This window comes from Geotrypetes seraphini, chromosome 16, assembly GCF_902459505.1.
Source record: "Geotrypetes seraphini chromosome 16, aGeoSer1.1, whole genome shotgun sequence".
NCBI lineage: Eukaryota > Metazoa > Chordata > Amphibia > Gymnophiona > Dermophiidae > Geotrypetes > Geotrypetes seraphini.
In genome coordinates, this window is record NC_047099.1 from 34,996,917 (window position 1) to 35,017,165 (window position 20,249).

The 20,249-nt window shown below is 45.5% G+C and overlaps 1 protein-coding gene across 3 annotated transcripts; it reads left to right on the plus strand.

Moving 5' to 3' along the window:
* The first annotated feature begins 296 nt into the window (after nucleotides 1-296).
* On the plus strand, nucleotides 297-19,967 carry TP53 (tumor protein p53). 3 transcript variants are annotated; one of them, XM_033925416.1, is made up of 12 exons: nucleotides 297-472; nucleotides 1,949-2,049; nucleotides 7,468-7,602; nucleotides 8,248-8,296; nucleotides 8,731-8,970; nucleotides 11,607-11,793; nucleotides 11,989-12,101; nucleotides 13,638-13,747; nucleotides 14,879-15,000; nucleotides 16,836-16,918; nucleotides 18,629-18,735; nucleotides 19,684-19,967. In XM_033925416.1, exons 2-12 carry the CDS (start codon nucleotides 1,955-1,957, stop codon nucleotides 19,769-19,771), a joined length of 1,329 nt encoding a protein of 442 aa, XP_033781307.1. In that variant the 5' UTR covers nucleotides 297-472; nucleotides 1,949-1,954; the 3' UTR covers nucleotides 19,772-19,967. The 3 variants fall into 3 exon arrangements, with proteins under 3 accessions (XP_033781307.1, XP_033781308.1, XP_033781309.1); XM_033925417.1 differs by lacking the exons at nucleotides 297-472; nucleotides 1,949-2,049 and adding an exon at nucleotides 4,299-4,515; XM_033925418.1 differs by lacking the exons at nucleotides 297-472; nucleotides 1,949-2,049 and adding an exon at nucleotides 7,223-7,245.
* The last annotated feature ends 282 nt before the right edge of the window (nucleotides 19,968-20,249 follow it).

The window sequence follows — 20,249 nt, forward strand, 5'->3', positions numbered from 1 at the left end:
CCCTAGACTCCCATGCCCACCCAAAGCTGCAGGAACCTACTAGCAAACTTCCCCCCCTCCCTCAACCTTTTGTTGCCCTCTACATTGCTCATTACCTTATACTTTCTGAAAAGGATGTGGGCTCAGTATTCATTGCTCATGCTCTCTTTGATCTGGTCAGTTAGCTTTCACAGTATGCTTTTGTCTTGAATAAGGGACTTTCCAAAGCAGACCAAATCAGCTGCTGCGATCACATGGGTCTGCGGATTTCAGTCTTTTCAGTACAGGAAGCCGCTCCCTCCAGTCACCCAGAACCGGCAAAGATTTTTCCATCCTCTTCAGCTCTTTCTCTCTCCCTTACCCCCCCCCCCCAATTGACTCTCTCGAGCTAGCCCAATCTTGGGTATTGATTGACTGGAGTTAATGACATCTCAAAAGCAACCTATTGGGGGCCCAGGTGAAAGCATCACTATGACATCACAGACCCTTATAGGTAAGTTTAAACCAATAGAATCTATCCTTGTACCAAAAGCATTATGAACCTTTGTTTTCACTGAATGCAATTGCAGCAGCACTTCTCCAAATATTCTAGCGGAAAAAATACCAGCCAGAATAGAATTGGGACTTAATTTCTTGATAGATCATCCCTGAGTGTTCATAATTTTCTCTGCTCTTCTAATGCTTTTTGTTGCAGAAAGCTGCACATTTCTGATTTAAAGTTATGCCATCAAAGCAGGCTTGGAACAATCGAAGACCTCCTTCAAGCAATCACTAACCAGGTTGTCATGAATCACAATCTATAGATTACTCTGCTCAAATTTTGGGCCCACCACCAGTGCAAAAGCGCTAAGAGTGGCTTACCTCTATGCGTTGATTGTAAAGGGTCATGGATTTGATATTTTGCCTTTCTGTGAGCACAGTCAAAGAGTGATTTTACATATACTATATGAAGGTACCCAAAACTCTGGCAAGTCTTGCTACCACCCTAGAACTCGCAGGGGCTTTGTAGCTGTAACTTGCTAGCAAGAAGAGGAGTTTCTGAAATTCAAAAAAGTCCAGCTATTGCCAAACGTTCTCACACTCTGCACCTGTACCAGTGATTATTTTTTTTGTTTTGTCGTGCCTTTTTAACCACAAACCAAACATTTCTTGGTTGAGAAGACAGAATTTGGCTTTGTTTCCGGGGCTGGGCTCCCTAAGCAGCCTATGACACCACAAAGGGAAATTTCTCTCTGACTCAGCATCTGGTGTGTTTTTTTTTCCCCTCTAAATTCAAACTGTTGAAATTGATTCCACTTCCTCCACTGCCCCCCCCACACCAATCGTAATTTGTTCCTTTTTTGTTCCGAGGTCCATTTCAGAAAGAAAATAGGGGTGCAAACATTCAATCAGGATTACCACTGGAGTACTTATCCTCTGTCTGCTGCTCCCGAGAGAGACCTGCATGAGTCAGTGGAGTGGAAGGAACAATCTGCTGACATTAAACTTGAGAGATGACACGATCGTTACAGAAGGGCATTGTAAATAGTATTTTTGTTTATTTTTAACTCCACCGAAAGATCCTTCTTGCACCACAGCGATCCTACTTTCTTTTTCATGTATGGAGTCTGGATGCAGTCACTTACGTTGCTGGAACACGTCTTGCCTCCCCTTCATGTTTGCAAAGATATTTTTAAACATTAGTCTATTACAATACTTGGTTTTTCGAAATATAGTCATTTTATTGGATTTTTTCGTTACTATGGACGTGATTTTTATTCCTCGTGGCTTGCAGAGAGACCTTATTTGGAAGCCTGAATATCATAGGAGGAAGCAAGAGAGTTTGAGGAGTTGGCCAATCACAAAGCCTGTCTTTACACTTTCCTGCTTTCTGATTGGGCGCAATGAGCGCAACGAGGGTCCCCAAGGATCAATTCCGGGCCCCTCGGAAAAGAAGCATATGTTATTTGGGCTCCATTTCTCTTTTTAGGCCGCCATGGATCTATACCCCGAGGATGCAAATACACATACTTTCAGAGATCTCTTTTCTTCCTGTTTGGAAAATGCCTCTCTGGACATGTGGTACTTCAGGTAAGTGGTTGTCGATTTTCAGGGGGCTTGAATTAGGGGTACTTAGGGGGCTCCTCAATGACTTTTCGGGGTGGGGGAGCAAAAGGTGGTGAAGGGAAAAGATCTCTTTTGGAATAAAAAAAACGTGGCGGTGCATTTTATTTTCCTAACTTTGGCATTTTGTGTACTTGAGAAGTAAAACAAAATTTTTTAAAATGGTGAATTCTGGTTTCGGTTTTTCACAGATCCTGAGGGCATGTAGGATAAGAGAGGCTACATTTTTTTTTTCTTTTTTTTGGGGGGAGGGGGTAAGGAGTAGATAATATGAAGAATCAAATTGAAATATGTCAGTTTATATCCTGTAGGAGAAAAGGTCTGGGGCGAGAAGGAAGAAGTGGTTTTGTCCAAGGCAGCGCGGGAACCCTTTCTTTAAATATTTTTTTTCTGTTCTATAATGTCAGATTTAAAGAAATGTATTTATTTTATTTTAAAAAATTAATTTCCTGCCTAAAACCTTATTATCTAGAGAAAGTTAATAACTGCTCTGTCTTACACATAGCAACCCACAAACAGTCAGCCTCTGTCATCAAATAATATGGATTAAGTGCCCAGACATATAGGCACCAGCGCGAGTCCAGACCCAAATATTCACGTACATATATACACACATACTTGCCAAGCAGGTTCCAGGTTGGTTCCAAAATGGTTTTAAGAGACACGTGTACTGCCTTTTCAAATATACATGACAACATAAATCCCATAACAAAGATGGAAAGAAAGCTTTGGGATTTAATCCAAGTACTAGGTGAAAAACAGAATTATTTAAGCAGAAAAGTTGTTTTCAGTTAGGGTAGCATGAAAGCACGAAGGGAGTTTGGAATCGCTAGCTCCCTCGCATTCACACCACATTATTTGGGAGATCTTGAAAAGGAGATTTAATGCAAAAAAAAAAAAAAGGAGCACTAGACAAGGAACATATTTTAGTGCAGGTGAAATCACAGTAGTATTCTTTGAGTTTTTCAACAAGAATAATAGGAACGCTGATTGTCGGAGCAGAGCAGAGCAGAGCATTCAGCATGCTAGTCGGTGCCAAACCAAAGGAAAAGTACAGTTTAGGGGGTGAAGAACTTACATGCACGACAGCAGAGCAGAACTAGAAGTCTGATTAGGTGGTATAACTTTATTGATTTATTTAAAAAATGTATATACCGCATAAAAATTATGCAGTTTACAAAATTACATGCATATTAAAAATACTAAAACATGTTTTGACTGAACAAACACAATAAAACATTAACTGACAGTATCATTATTAAAACCTTTTTTTCAAATTCAGCCTACAAGCTGGAAAGATAAAATCCCATAAAAACATTTACAGGATGGTAAGGCTTCAACAGCAAAACGCAGGAGCACAGGAAGGCATTAATAAATAATTGTGTTTTCAACATTTTCTTAAAAATTCAGTCTCCCCTCACAAAATCGTAGAATACCAGGTAGCGTATTCCAAAGCTGGGCACCTGCTACCCTCCAAATTCAATGTCGTACCATTTTCAGATCTCAAACATTTTCTGGGTTGATAGATTTTTTTAAAAACTCCTTTAGTACCCTTGGGGGAAACATGATATAAGATTTGCTGAATGACTGAAAGAATCTTGAACTGTACTCTCTGCTGCATAGGTAGCCAAGATTCCTTTTACAAAGCCGCGTTCGGGCATTAACGCGTGGAATAGCGCGTGCTAGACGCTAACTCCAGCATTGAGCTGGCGTTAGTTCTAGCCGCGAAGCGCGGGTTTAGTGCACCTAAAATGCTAACGCAGCTTAGTAAAAGGAGCCCATAATGTGTACAGTGCAGCATGTGTCTGATTGCACTATAGAAATAATAAATAGTTGAACCAAAGACCATTGTGAATGAAACGAAAAGGGCCAGATTTTGTACTGCAACTGAATAAACAAGATTTTAAAGTTAAAACACGCCTACATTTGTGCCAGTTTAATCCTCCCCCCTTTCAGGAAGCTGCATTAGGCTTTTTCATCGCCGGCCACAGCAGTATGGTATGAGCCACACTTCCATACATGCAATGGGGCAAAAACCAGGCCTGGATCAACCTGTTTGGGCTCTTAGATGAAATGCCAAAGCAAACGGAAGTCCTAGGCTGCCATCTTTGTTAATGGCACTGCGGTCCCACTCTTCTCCTTGCAGGGAGATAGGTTGCCCTCACTAAATATGGCAGAGAGGAAACGGCTGGGCAGGGATTACGCGGCGAATCAGCTGACCGACGCTCAAGCGGTGCATGCTGGGGGAGCCGGGGATTCCCCAGCGCGTGTCGAGGAGCGAAGGCAAAAGCTGAAGCCGAGAGGCCCGGGGCCGTGCGCAGAAGAGGTCTCGCCACCGGCTCGGCTCCAGCAATTCTGACAAGGGTCCGCCTTCCTTTCGCCACGGTCCGATCGCGCCGAGAGCAGCGGGAAGGAGCTGGCGAGGATCGGGGGGTATGGAGCGTTGAGGAATCTGTTGAGTTCGAATGGTGGAATGTTAAGGACCCCGGCGTTCGAATAGTGGAACGTTGCATTGAGGAACCCGGGAATTCGAATGATAGAACGTTGAGGACCCCCGGGAGTTCGAATGGTGGAACGTTGCATTGAGGAACCCGGGAATTCGAATGATAGAACGTTGAGGACCCCCGGGAGTTCGAATGGTGGAACGTTGCATTGAGGAACCCGGGAATTCGAATGATAGAACGTTGAGGACCCCGGGAGTTCGAATGGTGGAACGTTGAGGACCCCGGGAGTTCGAATGGTGGAACCTTAGGCAATTCTGTCATTCGGATCGTGGAACGGCGATCGATTCCAGGGATCCGATCGATTCCAGGGATCCGATAACAGAATGTCGGGGGAACCTGCGATTTGGAGCATAGAAGCAAGCGTTGGGGGGGGGGGAGAAGTCAGTGGCCAGACCTACGGTGGCGAATGCATTTTATTCTGGACTTGCATGGGAGATCCTAGAGAAGCTCCTCCGGCTAGTGCAGGCAGGAAGCGTGATGAATGAGCGCGAGCTGCCGCTCCAGGAGACGGGTTTTCTCTCCAGAGCCTTGAAAAGCATTTTTGATCGTGACCGGCCTGGGGTGCAACGACACGTCATTAAACCCCCTTTTCCTATTAGCCATCTGTGCGGCCCTTTTAAACAGAGCCTTGCACCAGGCTCAGAACCGGGCTATACCATCGCACCCCGGGAAGGAAAGGGGGGGGGTGATCTGTTTTTGTTGTTAGCTGTGTCTTCTCACGTTTTACGTCGTCCCCCCCCCCCCAGGCAGAGTGAGAAGGGAAGTGGAGGGCTTTGTTTATGTTCCTGAACCGGGTTGTTGTTGGTTTTCAGGCTGGTTCTGAGTCATTGCGTGCTTTCTTGCTCCTCCCGCCGTCGATTGTTTTGGTAGTTTCTGAAGCGCGTGGGTCGAAACCACTGCGAAAACACTGCGGGTGCCGCTTCCTTGGTAACAGATTGCCCTTTCTTTCTACCCCCCCCCCCATCTCTCGGATTGTGGTGAAAACCCGAGGCAGCTTTCACTTTTTGTTTGTTTGTGAAGGGCTAGTGCAAAAGGACGTTGGTTCTCGCGGGGGTTTAGAACCATATAGGAATGGTTTGTTCCGGGGAGGCGGGGCCTCGACGTTTTCCGATCGTTTAATGCAGAGCAAGCTGGGAGGGGGCGTGGTCAGACGTCGAACTCCGCCCCCTGGAAGAGCTTCTTGTAGTTCAGATTGATTTAAGAGCTACAATCCAGTTGGGTTTTCAGGATTTCCCCAATGAATATGCATTGAAAGCAATGCATGCATATAGATCTCATGCATATTCAATGGGAAAATCCTGAAAACCCAACTGGATTGTGGCTCTCGAGGAGGGACTTTGAGACCCCTGATTTAAGAGAATTTGCATGGTTGAATGCATTATATTGGTCTCTTTAGGGCAGGGGTGTCTCCCAACTCAAGGGCCACAATCCAGTTGGGTTTTCAGGATTTCCCCAATGAATATGCATTGAAAGCAATGCATGCACATAGATCTCATGCATATTCAATGGGGAAATCCTGAAAACCCAACTGGATTGTGGCTCTCGAGGAGGGACTTTGAGACCCCTGATTTAAGAGAATTTGCATGGTTGAATGCATTATATTGGTCTCTTTAGGGCAGGAGTGTCTCTCTCCTCAAGGGCCACAATCCAGTAGGGTTTTCAGGATATCTCCCCAATGAATATGCATTGAAAGCAATGCATGCACATAGATCTCATGCATATTCAATGTGGAAATCCTGAAAACCCAACTGGATTGCGGCCCTCGAGGAGGGACTTTGAGACCCCTGATTTCAGAGAATTTGCATGGTTGAATGCATTATAATGGTCTCTTTAGGGCAGGGGTGTCTCTCTCCTCAAGGGCCACAATCCAGTAGGGTTTTCAGGATATCTCCCCAATGAATATGCATTGAAAGCAATGCATGCACATAGATCTCATGCATATTCAATGGGGAAATCCTGAAAACCCAACTGGATTGCGGCCCTCGAGGAGGGACTTTGAGACCCCTGATTTCAGAGAATTTGCATGGTTGAATGCATTATAATGGTCTCTTTAGGGCAGGAGTATCAAAGTCCCTCCTCAAGGGCCGCAATCCAGTCGGGTTTTCAGGATTTCCCCAATGAATATACATGAGATCTGTTTGCATGCACTGCTTTAATTGTATGCTAATAGATCTCATGCATATTCATTGGGGAAATCCTGAAAACCCGACTGGAATGCGGTCCTCGAAGAGGGACTTTGACAACCCTGCTTTAGGGCAAATACAGGTTCAGTTTTTTGCTTATTTCATTTGATTAGCCAAATTCAGAGACCCTGATTAGAGGGATCCTGGCACAGGGTTCTCAGTCGAGGACATTTGCAGGGCAAATGGTGCCCAGAACAAGGGCATGCCTCTAACCTTTTGGGCTTGTTTGTCTGCAGAACTAAAAAGAGCAGCATGGTCATCGCGCCCCCCCCCCCCCCCCACACACTCACACAGTGGTGGTTTTCTTGTCCACCTTTATGTTGAAATGGCCAAACTAGCTATTTTGGGGGTGGGAGGATATTGTAAATTAAAGTTCATGGTGCCAGGCACCCATCTTTAAATCCAAAGGAACTGGAGCAGAAGGAAACTGGCTAGGTCAAAATATAAGATAAAAACCAACACTGGATCATTCTGAGGTGAGGTGGTAACCCTGGTGATGGGAGAAAGTGTGGTCATGGTAGACAAGCTAGAGGGAGAGGGGAGCTGAATATGCAAGTAGTGAAGAGGGAAATCTCTGGGGGCTGGAGAGTGGGAGAAATGAAAGAGGGATAGAATGAAAGGTGAAAAACAGGGAAATGATGAGCCAGTGTTTCTGTTCTTCGGTTAAATAGTAACACTCTCCTTTTTTCTCTGTTCAGTACCACAGAGCCCCCTCTGGCTTGTCGCTGTCCAAACTGTTGCCCTCTCTCTCTCCTAACGATGTCCGAGGCTGTGTCCGAGACCGGCTTAGACGAGGCCTTCAGTCAAGAAAGCTTCTCTGACCTTTGGAATGGGTGGGTATGGAGAAGCACCACCCCCAGCCTTTCCTGTCTTTATCTCCCAATACCTCGCGTAGCTCCCAATTTCTCATGTCAGTGTCCTTCGTGACCTGGTACTGGGTATGGGTCTGACACCCCCCCCCCTCCCATCTCCACAGGGAGCAGAAGGGAGAGCAGATGTGGCCCTTTATTGCTTTGCTGAACTTTTATTTGAGGATTGAAGGGATTTGGAGTTGGGGGTACAAGGACTCCCTTCCTTCTGATCCGTGCACGTTTGGGTGCAAACCACATGCAGAAGGGTGGCATTTTTATTTTGTGAATGTGTTATACCAGCGGTCTCAAACTCGCGGCCCTCTTGCCGCATGCAACCCGCAAGGTACTATTTTGAGGCCCTCGGTCTGTACGCGATTGTCCAGCCCTCCAAATACCTCCAAATCCAAAATGTGGCCCTGCAAAGAGTTTGAGACCACTGGGTTATACCATTCTACATTTAAATTAGAAAATCTGTTACCCACATTCATTGCTCCGACTTTCCGCTACCTCTCTGGGTGCCTGCACCTCCCTTCCCTCAGGTATGTTTCTTGCTCATTGACATCGTATATAAATTTTTAATTTATTTTTCTCTCTTCTTGCTTTCCACCCCCACTCCAAATGTTCCAGTCTGCCCAATCTTTCCTCTCCACTGCTGGGACATGGAAATGACTTATGGGTGAGTATCTGTCGGTGTTTGGGGTAAGTTCATTTGGGATAGAGCAGGAGAGGGGTGCATGCTAATCAGATTTTAGAGCATCTCGTTTTTTGTTTGCTTGCCACTCTAGAATGGTTTCTCTCCTCGTTTTCTCTGAGAAGCTTAAAGGGATTTGTAAGGAAGGTGGGTACAGGGGGCAGATACAAGGGCTTTTTTTTTCCCTTGCCCTGGTAATCTGTCAGACTTTTTCTATGATATCCCCCTCTCCAAGTTTTCTGCATTTTCTTAATAGAGTATCTTCATATTTTTGGTCAGCGTCTTGGAGAGGGAAAACTTTGGAAATCTTCCCTTTCCTGGTTGGTCGTCGGGGAGAGGAGGGGCATGGTGAGATATTACGGTGTGAGCTGTACTGGATTAAATTTCCCTTTTCTGTCGCGGACCGCCCTTTTTTCCAGTCGGATCTAGAACCATTTTCTCTTCATGTCTCTATGGTGGCCCCTCAACCGCTCATCGAGGAGGAGAGCATGCTGGTTCAGGAACTGGACTCTGCTCCACCGTCTGAGGTCCCCCTTTCTCCGGAGGCTAATTCCGTTGCCACGTCCTCCATCGTCCCCTCCACAGAAGACTACCCTGGTGATCACGAATTCCTCCTGAACTTTCAGCAGTCGGGTACAGCCAAGTCAGTGACCTGCACGGTAAGTGTGCCAAGGGTTGGTGGTGCAAGAGAGATGTGATCAGCACAGATTGCAGGGGTTGGAGGGGGGGGAGGTGAAACGGATCCACAGACTTCTTCCCTTCCATCATCTGTTTTGTAGTAATAATAATATTTATCATTTTTATAGCAATACTGGACATATGAAGCACTGTACATTGATGATAACCATTCAGGTACAAAATGTTCCTGCCCCAAAGAGCTTACAGCCTAACAAAGCTTAATTCCATAATGCTATAACAAATTAGTATTTAAACTGGCTTGTATTATGATTAAAAATATATGACTCGGAGCAAGATAGACATATGAATTTTCTCTCCGCAGTCCTGTTTCGAACGCCAGCAAATGTGTGTCTGTCGTGTGCGAAGACCTAAGTGGGCAAACTATGGCTGTTTGTGGCCTATAGGAACCTTTTGTTCAGCCCGCTTGGCTTGCACATAGCTACTGCGGTGCCAACGCCATGCTCTGCTCTGTCCTTGTCAGCGCCATCTATTTAAAGCTTGTACGCCACTACTAATGACCGAAGTCGATTCAGAGCGGTTTACATGAGCAGCTGTGATGGAAATAGAAACATTAACTCCAGTAATGATAGCACTCGAGCTGCAAAATATGAACAACACACTTGCGGGAGTTATGATAAAAAGCCTAGAACTGGTGTTATGTACAGAATTAAATTGTTTCTGAGACTTCCAATATGCCATATGTACTCAAATATAAACTGGGATATTTGGGCCCAAAAAACTGGCCCAAAATTGGGGTTCCTGGCTTATATTCAACCCGTCCGTCCTCCAGACTTCCACCGGGCCACCAGGCTCTGCCCCCTGTCCCTCCCCCCCTTCTCTGTCCATCGTACCTCCTGTGCCGCTGGAATCCCTGGTGGTCCGGAGGTGCAGTGGGGCAGGAGCGAGCTAACCCCCCATAACGCCGGCGCGATGTCTATTAAGTAAAGTGGGGGGGTTCCCCAACAAAAACCCCCGTCGGAGCTCCTAAAAACAGTAATTTTGAGCTGCGCTCAATTGTCCGGGCGCGCCTTTGTCTTTCGCGCCGTTGTCTATGAACCATATTTTGTTACCTGCTCCATCCACCATTCTAGACAGGTGACAATAAACCAAGACAAACATCTCTTGATGCTTTGGTAGAACAGCAGACGTGAATGAGTCAAATCTTCTGTGTGGTCAAAATGGAGGCGACGGGTTGTATATTATCTGTACTGCTCATGGGTGCACCCTGGATATTGTCCTGTACAAGTGTATGTCAGGAACCAGTGCAAAACTCCCTTATGCTCTTTTCTTTGATTTCCTCGTGTCTCTCTACTTGCCTCGCTCTCCCGTTTTCTCCCTCTTTATTTTTAGTTTTCCATCTTGTCCATTAAGAATTTGGTGTCGGGTCAAAAGCGTGCCAGGACAAAGGCTCGCGCAGACAACTGAGCGCAACGTGGAGGCACGCGCCGAAGAAAATGACTGTTTTAAAGGGCTCCGACGGGGGTGTGTGGGGGAGTGTACCCCCCCACTTTACTTTATACAGATCGCGCCGCGTTGTGGGGGGTTGTAACCCCCCCATTTTACTGAAAACTTCACTTTTTCCCTAAAAAAACAGGGAAACAGTTAAGTTTACAGTATAATGAGGGCGGTTACATCCCCCCAAACCCCCCACAACGCCGCCGCGATCTGTATTAAGTAAAGTGGGGGGGGTTCCCCAACAAACCCCCCCCCGTCGGAGCCCCTAAAAACACTCTTTTTCTTCGGCGCGCGCTTCCGTCTTGCGCTCAGTTGTCGGCGCGCGCCTTTGTCTTCGGCGGTTTTGTCTATGAACCAAGAATTTCCCTAGATGTCGAATTGTGTAACTTGCGCTATTCCTGTAAAGGGAGTAAAGCATTCTTCTTGCGGATTGAAAATAATAAAAAAAATATTTTTTTTTGGGGGGGGGCAATTACCGAATGCCTTTCTGAAGGGAGCCCAAAATGGATTTTGTAACCGCATTCCCAGTTTGCAAGGAATTTTGCATTTGTTTGAGTTAGGTTGGTGGAGGAGAATTTGGTCCTTATCTCGCCTCCTCTCCCCTAAATGTGCCTGGGCCAACTGTGACATGCCACCTCCGTTGCCCCCTCACTGCATCGTCACACCTGGAACAAGTCCAGGCAAGTTCCTTGACCACGGAGAAGTCGGCGTACGACTGGCCCTCCTTCCACCCTCCCTAAGCCATCCCACTGGAGTCTGGGGGAGGGGTTTTAGCAGCCGGCAAGATAAAGAGGTAGTGGGGACTTGAAAGCATCTGAAGCCGATTCCTGCCCCTAACATGGAGAATGAGGTTGGTGCTGCCATCGTAGCAGGACAGGGAGACGTCGGCCATATTTCAGTTCATTTATTGTCTGGGATGAAGAGGTTTGTTGGAAGGGGGAGGCGGTCCCTCCCCTTTATTCCTTGCAGCAGTTTAAGGAGGGGGCACCACATGGAGATGATGTGGGAGACTGTGACCAGTGGCAAACATGGGACTGGGATCCAGAAACAGATGGTTGGGAGGCTGGAGGTCGGATATTTTGTGAGCACGAATGATAGTATCCAAGAACGACTGTTTTTTCCTTTTCTCTCACTCTGTCCGTCTTTCTCACGGCATCTCTAGTATTCCCCAGAGCTGAATAAGCTTTTTTGCCAGCTGACCAAGACCTGCCCTGTTCAGATCAAAGTTAAGGGGACCCCACCCGCTGGAGCTCTGATCCGGGCCACTGCCGTATATAAGAAGTCGGAGCACGTGGCTGAGGTGGTGAAGCGCTGCCCTCACCATGAACGCAGTACTGAGTCAGTAGAAGGTATGTGATCAACCTCTTCTCCTCCCTCCAGCCCTTCTCTTCTTTGTCTTCTCCAGGTTCCCTCCCTCCCCTCCCCCCCCTCGCATCCCCCTTCTTTCTCTCCCTGCTGTGTCTCCATGTCTTGACCCCCCCCCTCCTCTCTTCATCTCGCCACGCCCTCTGCTTTTTCTTTACTCCATTTCCGTTGTTCCACAGATACCGCCCCGCGTAATCACCTGATCCGGGTGGAAGGGAACCATCTGGCACGGTACACGGAGAACGCAAACACCCACCGGCACAGTGTCGCAGTGCCCTACGAGGCTCCACAGGTAATGCGATGTTCGGCCAGCGTCTCTCTTCTGTGGGTTCAGGGAACACGCCGGTGTAGGTTTGGACCCGATAAGTGCCACCAGACCTTAGCAGTGGGTGTTTATATGCTTCATCTGATTCCTGTACCTCTCGGTAAGATAAATCCTTCCAAATTCTCTGCGTCAATTCGGAAACGAAACCGCAAAATCAAAAGAACAGCAAAAGGTTCCACAAAGGAAATGAAGCGGCAAAACAGCATAAGGATTGTGGAACAGAAGATGGGACGTACCAGTTTGTGCTTTAATAAGCATCCAGATAACTTAAAAACAATCCAAAAAAGGTGTCTACAGTCACAAGTCACCCACAAGATAAAAACCAAATCAAGTATAAAATACAATTTATTTTGCCAAAACACGGCCCGTGTTGAGTCATTTGTATTTTATATATTACAGTAAAACCTTGGATTGCAAGTAACTTGGTTTGCAAGTGTTTTGCAAGACAAGCAAAACATTTGATTAAATTTTAACTCGATATACAAGCAATGTCTTGCAATACAAGTGCATACAGTATACACACATCACAGCCGAGCCGATGGTTCTTCTCTCTCGGACGCTGCGGGAGTGTAGTGACTGTTTAAAACAAGCAAAGTCTCGCAATACAAGTGTGTATAGTATTTTGTATTAAAGTTTTGGGTTATGGAACGAATCGTCTGAGTTTCCATTATTTCCTATGGGGAAATTCGCTTTGATATACGAGTGCTTTGGATTACAAGCATGCTTCTGGAACCAATTATGCTCGCAAACCAAGGTTTTACTGTATTTGGTTTCTATCCTGTGGGTCCCTTGTGACTGTAGACACCCTTTAAGGATTCAAGTTTATTCATGGCTTGATATACCGACCATCACATGTATCTGGGCGGTTTGCAATATTAAAAATTAGAAAGGTCTTATATAGTTTTTGATTTGGGTGGGGTAAAATTAAAAAAAAAAAAAAAAAAAAAGAGTAAACCTAAAACTATGACAAATTAGGACTGATTGGAAACGAGAGGTTTTGGGGAATAGGGAAGTTTTAATTACAATGCTAAATAAAAGGAAGGGTAGGGAGAAGGGAGTAATGAGAGGGAAACAGGGGTGTCGCTTCTTAAAAGCTTTCCCCCCCCCCCACACTCATAAGAACATAAGAACATAAGAATTGCCATCTCCGGATCAGACCCATGGTCCATCGAGTCCGGCGATCCGCACACGCGGAGGCCCAGTCAGGTATACACCTGATTGTTCTAATCACCCATATCCCTCTATGCCTATAAGAACATAAGAACACTTATAATTGTTTTTAAGTTATAATTTTTTCTTAGGCTAGCCTCATCTTTTCCTTTTTTTTCTTCTTTTTTCTAAGTTCTGATTTCAGTTAACCCTCTCAGCCCTTCGGGTTGGATGCCTCATATTAGCAAAGCATGCCCCTTCCCTCCCCCTCCCCCCCCCCCCTCTGCTGCATGCTCCCTCCCCAAATCCCTGGCTATACTGAGGGACACTGAGCCCCCGTGTTTCTATTTCTAGGTGGGGTCGGACTTCACCACAGTGCTGTACAACTATATGTGTAACAGCTCCTGCATGGGGGGCATGAACCGGCGTCCCATCCTCACCCTCATCACACTGGAGACCAAGGAGTGAGTAAGATTCCCGAGATCTGCTTCAGATGGTAGGCAGAGCCGGGGATTGGTGCCCATTTATTTGGAGGAAGAGGAAGACTCGGGAGGAGTTCTAGGAGAGTTTGCACAGAACACCCTGCTTTCGAGCTTTCAGTCTTCCTGTCTAACCACTCTGAAATCAGGCTTGTCCAAGTTCAGTCCTTGAGTGCTGCAAACAGGTTTGCATGCCCACTCCATCCGTTAAGTACACGTAAGTTCCTGTTTGTGGCTCGGGAGGGTTGAACTTGGACAAGCCTGGCCTAGAATAACTCTTAGATGGTGATTTCTGTTACTAGAGGTTTTCAACCCAGTATTAGGCTGGAGGATGACATGAGGAACAATTTGTTCCCTTGGGATCTCAGTATCCCCCGTCCCCTCAAATTCTGTCCCTGATCTGCAAACTCTGCCTTCACTGCACAAGCCTCGAACACTTATGATTTGAAAGGGTTTGAGGCAGATGAGGACGGAGCTTAGGCATTGGTGGAATGAGGCATTATGACATCACAATCTGAGCTCTAGAATGTTGCTATTTAGGATTTAAAGGGTTTGAGGCAGATGAGGACGGAGCTTAGGCATTGGTGGAATGAGGCATTATGACATCACAATCTGAGCTTTAGAATGTTGCTATTTAGGATTTAAAGGGTTTGAGGCAGATGAGGACGGAGCTTAGGCATTGGTGGAATGAGGCATTATGACATCACAATCTGAGCTCTAGAATGTTGCTATTTAGGATTTAAAGGGTTTGAGGCAGATGAGGACGGAGCTTAGGCATTGGTGGAATGAGGCATTATGACATCACAATCTGAGCTCTAAAATGTTGCTACTTAGGATTTTAAAGTGTTTGAGGCTTGTGCAAATGAGGACGGAGCTTACGGAGATGGGGAAAATTTGTCCCTGTGTCATTCTCTAGGTTTTGGACACAGCCAACCAGTCAAACTTTCAGGATACCCACAATAAATACACCTGAGATAAATATGCATGTGCCACCTCCATTCTTTCTCATGCATATTCACTGGGTGTCACGAAAGCCTGACTGTCTGGGTGTGCCCTGAGGATTGGGTTGAAATTCCCTGCTTTTAGCCTGATGCTTTGTTCCTTACCCTCTTGCAGAGGCCAGCTGCTGGGCCGGCGGAGCTTTGAGGTGAGAATTTGCGCCTGCCCCGGCCGTGATCGCAAAATGGAGGAGGGGAATTCCCAAAGGAAAATTGGGAAATCTGGAAACAGCAAGCGGGGTAAGTGTGGCTCCTGGAATTGCCCTCTCCTTTTTCCCCGCTGCAGTCCTGTTCCTTTCCACCTTAACCATTTTGGCTATCTTGCTTTAAACGGGAGCACCTACCTCCCGCTTCACAGTGCTTACGAGAAGCTCATCATTAGGCAGTTACCTAGGGTCGCGTTTCCCAAGTCGGTCCTGGAGCGCCCCCTTGCCAGTCAGGTTTTCAGGATATCCACAATGAATATGCATGAAAGAGATTTGCATATAATGGAGGCAGTGCTTCACGTTGCAGAGCATCAGCGTAGTTTAAAAGAATTTATTTTAAGCTCTATGTTATAATCTTTAATATCTTATATGGTCAAGTGGCTTATTCTGCCATATTCTACTGTGTTACTATAATAAGACTTCTCCCCCACACTTGCACCGATCCGATTTTTTGGCCGATTCAGAAAAAGCTGTTGATGCAGTAAAAAGTTTGCGTGCAAATGATTCACGCAGATGTTCGTCATAATCCTCGACTCTGGGGGACTTCCGGTGGCAGAAGGGAGTGGGCATTCCTCCTGCCTTTTTTTTTGTTTGTTTGTTTGAAGGGGAAAGGGTGGTGGGTTTGGCACATGGCACCTGCCACTGAAGGCCCACTCCCGTGCCAGGCGCCAAACCCCCCGCCCTTTCCCTCTCAAAAAAATTTTTCTTTCATTTGGCGGTAGGTTTGGCATGGCAAGAAGAAGTGGGCATTCCTGCTGTTTTTGTTGGTTGGGGGGTGCTTTTTTCTCTTTTTTTTTTTTTTTTTCTAATTGGGCAGATTACTGTGCATGTGTAATATGCATAGCATCTGTTCCCATTAAAAAAAAAAAAAAGTTACTATACTTTTTGGTATGTCTATGAGAAAAAAGAGTCAGATATCAATGTGTAATAACAAACTTTTATTGATTTTGACTGGAGTTGCCATCCAACATATTACTAATAATTGGAAAGATTATAGTAGGCTCAATTTTAAGTTTTGGTGGAATTCAGTATGTCACATATATAGAATGGAAAGATCAATAGTGGTACAGAATGGAAATTATAAAAATGTTATTAAAATTTGGGAGCCATTAACGTCCTTTTGTCATGATTGATGCCATTTTTCTAATATTTTTCTATTAATTATGTAAGATTTAGGGTTGGGTGGGGGGTGGGTTTTCATTATATGAAAATAAAATAAGTAGAGGGATTCGAGGGTGGGAGGGGGAGGGTTATATTTATAATTATAAGATATAATGATAAGATGTACAAGTGCTTAGATTTATGTTTATTTATTATAAATTTTTGTACACTTGATGAAAGCTTTTTTTTGGGGGGGGATCGCTTAATGCAATCCCTTTTTAGTGCATTGGGAAGCCACGTTAGAGCATCAGACTCTACTAGTTTATATGATATTTTAATTTTAAACTTATTTGCATGGTTGGATCGGGGAATGAGCGATCGCGCAGAAAACCCAGCGGTGAGCCGGTTTCTGCATCGTCGCTAAAGCCGTCAAAACAGGTTTAGCGGCGATCGCTGGCTTGAGTGCAGCTGGGCCTTAGTGTGGACTTCTAGGAGCCCGGTGATGCTCGGCTATCAGTGGTCACGCTGGTGCCTTTCCGTGACGCAGAGCTTGTTCAGATTGCTCTGAGCCTTTAAGAATGGGTGAATCACTTTTCCATCTTAAAAACATGTTTGGAGCCACCTAGACAGAATGGATGAATCAGTTTGTCTTTATCTACCTTATGGCCTTTTTTTTGTTGTTGTTTTATCATTTTTTTTTTTCCATCTGGCTGCTCTGGATTAACTTTTAAAAAATCTTTTCTCATCTGTGTCTTTTCTACTTGGCAGCGATTCTGGATGTGTCCCAGGCTCCGGTGCACCCTGAGAAGAAGAGGGTTACCTCCTCTGATGAAGAGATTTTCACACTACAGGTGACTCTTTTTATTGTTAGGCTTGAGGGATCCCGATCTGTCCCGCTATCCTCAACTCCCCATAGCATATTTGCCAGATCAGCTATGATGAATGAGCTGTGCCCCCTTGCCAGCAGATGGAAACAGAGAGAGGCTTTTAATAATAATAATAATAATAACAGCTTATATACCGCAATACCGTGAAGTTCTATGCGGTTTACAAAAGATTAAGCAAAGGTACAAATTGGCTGACTTCAAGAGGGGAAGAAGAAAGAGAAGTAATTAGACAGGAAATTCATTGTTGAGGAGAAAAGTGATCAAAAGGACAGTAGGTCGCTATTGAGAGGAAAGAGATAAGTGGATCAGTTGTCAAGATGTTTTAGGAACAGGTGTGTTTTTAGACGTTTCCTAAATACCTCATAAGTAGAGGGCGAAAGTAATTGTTCTAGGTCTTTTAACACACTATCCGATGAATTATAAATATGGCCTCCATATTTGCGGGCCCACATTTAGGTATGGAGCCAAGGTCTACACTCAAAACTAATTAGTCAATGAGCTGTAAACAATTGTTCATGTTAATTGGCACTAAATAGGAATTGCACATGGATCTGCCTACGTGCCATTCTATCATGCTATGGGGCTCATTTTCAAAAGACAGCCTAAACTGGCATTTGGTCTGGAAGTCTTACTAGTCAAAACATCCAAGTAGGCTTTTTTGAAACTGACTTTCTAGACATCTTTCTGGTCGTCTTGTTTCCAGTACTTGAAGCTGGCTTTTCTTCCTTATGAAACTGAATTTCTTGACAGTATTTCTCTGTTTCAAACAGCTGGAGAAATGACTTGAAGGGTATGCCAGGGGGTGCGATCTCTGCTTTCCAGTAAAGGTCTGCACGGGAACGGGGATCGCGGGAATCCCCCCCCTAACCCACGGGACTCCCACAGGGTCCTCCCTCTAGCCAACGGGACTCCCATGGGGATGGAAGGCTTTGGAAGCAGGGTTCGTCCATATCATATAATGCACACGTCAGCCTTAGTAAAAGAGGGGGTTTATAAGTTAATTACCTGAACAGAAAACAAAAAAAGGGTTCCACCAAAGAGATTCCACAAGGAAAACAGCAGCGCCAACACAAAAGAAACTGTGGAATTGATGATCCTGTCAGAAGTAATTGCTGCTTTTTATGGGGACGGGTGGGGATAGAGGTAATTCCTTGCGGGGACGGGTGGGGACGGAGAGGATCCTGGTGGGGACGGAGAGGATCCTGGCAGGGACAGGTTGGGATGGGTGGGATTTCTGTCCCCGTGAAACTCTCTACTTTCCAGTTGTCCCAAGGGGTGGGATCACAGAAGACTTATTCCCTGTGAAGGGTAGTCAGCTTGATAAAGTAAAAAAAAACCCAACAACAACAAAACCTGCCTTTCGGATTGATTAAGCCTCTGCGGGGGTCACCAAAAGAACCTCAGCTGGGATGAGTGAGATAAATACAGTAATTTTCCTCCAGGAAGTACCCCAATGGGAAAGAGGTGCCTGAATTGTAAGACCTTCCTCCTTCTGTTGTAGGCTTGAGGGATTCAAATCTGTAGCCCTCTTTCCTCCGAGCGCAACTCCGTAACGCCAGTAACATACCGCTTGCTTGTGGAACTCTTGATGAGGAGAATCCACCGGGGTTGCGGGTTCTGGAAATGTGTGCATGGGTTTGGGCTTTCTCACGGGGCTCTTGTTTCGATCTCCAGGTGCGTGGTCGACAGCGATACGAGCTTATCAAGACGATACACGATGCCCTGGAGCTCCAGGATTACATTCCCCAGCAACAGATGGAGAAAATCAAACAACAGAAACAGTACGTGCTGGCTTACTGACTTGTCATTTTGGGGTTCTAGACTCCTTGGTTTAATGGGGGGCAGGGGGGGAGGAACCAGGATAGCCTAGGAGAGGTTACCTTGAACAGGAATATTCCCAGGGTCCTTTTCAGACTTTGGCTAAGGACAGTATGAACCCCTCCCCCCCCCCACTGGATAAAGAGGCTGGGGATTATACTCCAATATCCTTCCTGGTGGTCTGAGAGGGAAGAGGGGTCCAGACTGTGGATATTTCAAACAGGCAGTGATTCTTCATGGCGTTTTGAGTGGAGAGAAATAAATTCCGCAGTGTGTTGGGTGTGCTAGGGCCCACCTCGGCATATTTTGGTCGGGGCTAAGTTGGACCACAGAAGAACAGCTGATGATCTGGCACCCTCTTCCTAGTGAGAAGGGAAGGAAAACAGCTTGAAGGAAGACTTTAAATCTGGAGGTTGTGGTTACCTGGTACTGTTTCACATAGGATTAGCAGTAACTTTTTTTTTTTTTGATTGCTGAGGGAGGGATGAGATTTCTCTTATTATAGACCTAGGAAAAGCAGAGAAGTCGAGGATGGCCCATCCCAAAGAGTGAAATTTTCTTACAGTGCCTTTGAGATATACGTTTGCAAAGATCTGCATGTTTTTTTCCTCTTTAAATGTTGCTGAGGCTCCAGGGCAATAGTCAGGGACTCCTGGCATTGAGGATGAGCCTCTCATCTCCCTCCCCTCCTGTGGTCCAGCATCTCTGCCTGTCCCCCCTCCTTTGTTGCCTGCCTCCTGTAGGCATTTCCCTCCCCGGACTGGGGAGAAGTGGAAGAGGGGAGCTGAACTAGGAGGGGAAGCCAAACGTGTGTGTTTACATGCCTAATGCATCTGACTTGGTTTTCTCAGGAAGAGCATAATAGATGCGCTGTCTGGTGTCACCTGTAACGCAGTCTGTTCTTGGTTCAGGTTGAAGACCCGAAGGGAGCGGGACATGGTTGCACCAAAGAAAGGGAAGAAGCTACTTGTAAAGGACGAAGCCCCCGATTCAGACTAGCCTTTTCTTCCCCTGCACTCAAGGCTTTCATGTTCCATTGTTCCATTTGTTTTTTAAAGTACGTGAAAATGACTGTACACTGCCACCCTTCAAAGCTCTTTGTAATAAGCTCTATATTTTTTACATATATACACAGTTTACGTAAAAACAAACCCCTTCTTTTTTAAAAAATAAAGATTAATTCATTAAGTCAGTCTGTTTGGAGGTTGCCTGGAATTTCTTTTCTTTTTTTTTTTTTATGTATGCAATATCTAAATGAACATATCAACTGCGATGAAAAATAGAGACACTTAAGCATCCAGGGTAAATTAAATGAAACAAAACGATATTCTCATTCCATTATTCATGCCACAGTAACCGGGGACTCCCAAGGTTGCTCAGGAGAGCATAGAAAATATCATTTAGCTATGTTATTTTCCTAATTTATTATTTCATAACTGCTGACGTCGGCCAAATCCTAGACAGAGAGCTTAAAATG

What these genes read in the sequence shown, in the direction of transcription:
- TP53 (XM_033925416.1), top strand. Translation starts at nt 1,955, where the DNA reads ATGGATCTATACCCCGAGGATGCAAATACACATACTTTCAGAGATCTC. An exon ending in CCAAGTCAGTGACCTGCACG is followed by an intron (nt 8,971 to 11,606) that starts GTAAGTGTGCCA and finishes CGGCATCTCTAG; the next exon opens with TATTCCCCAGAGCTGAATAA. An exon ending in AAGAGATTTTCACACTACAG is followed by an intron (nt 16,919 to 18,628) that starts GTGACTCTTTTT and finishes TTCGATCTCCAG; the next exon opens with GTGCGTGGTCGACAGCGATA.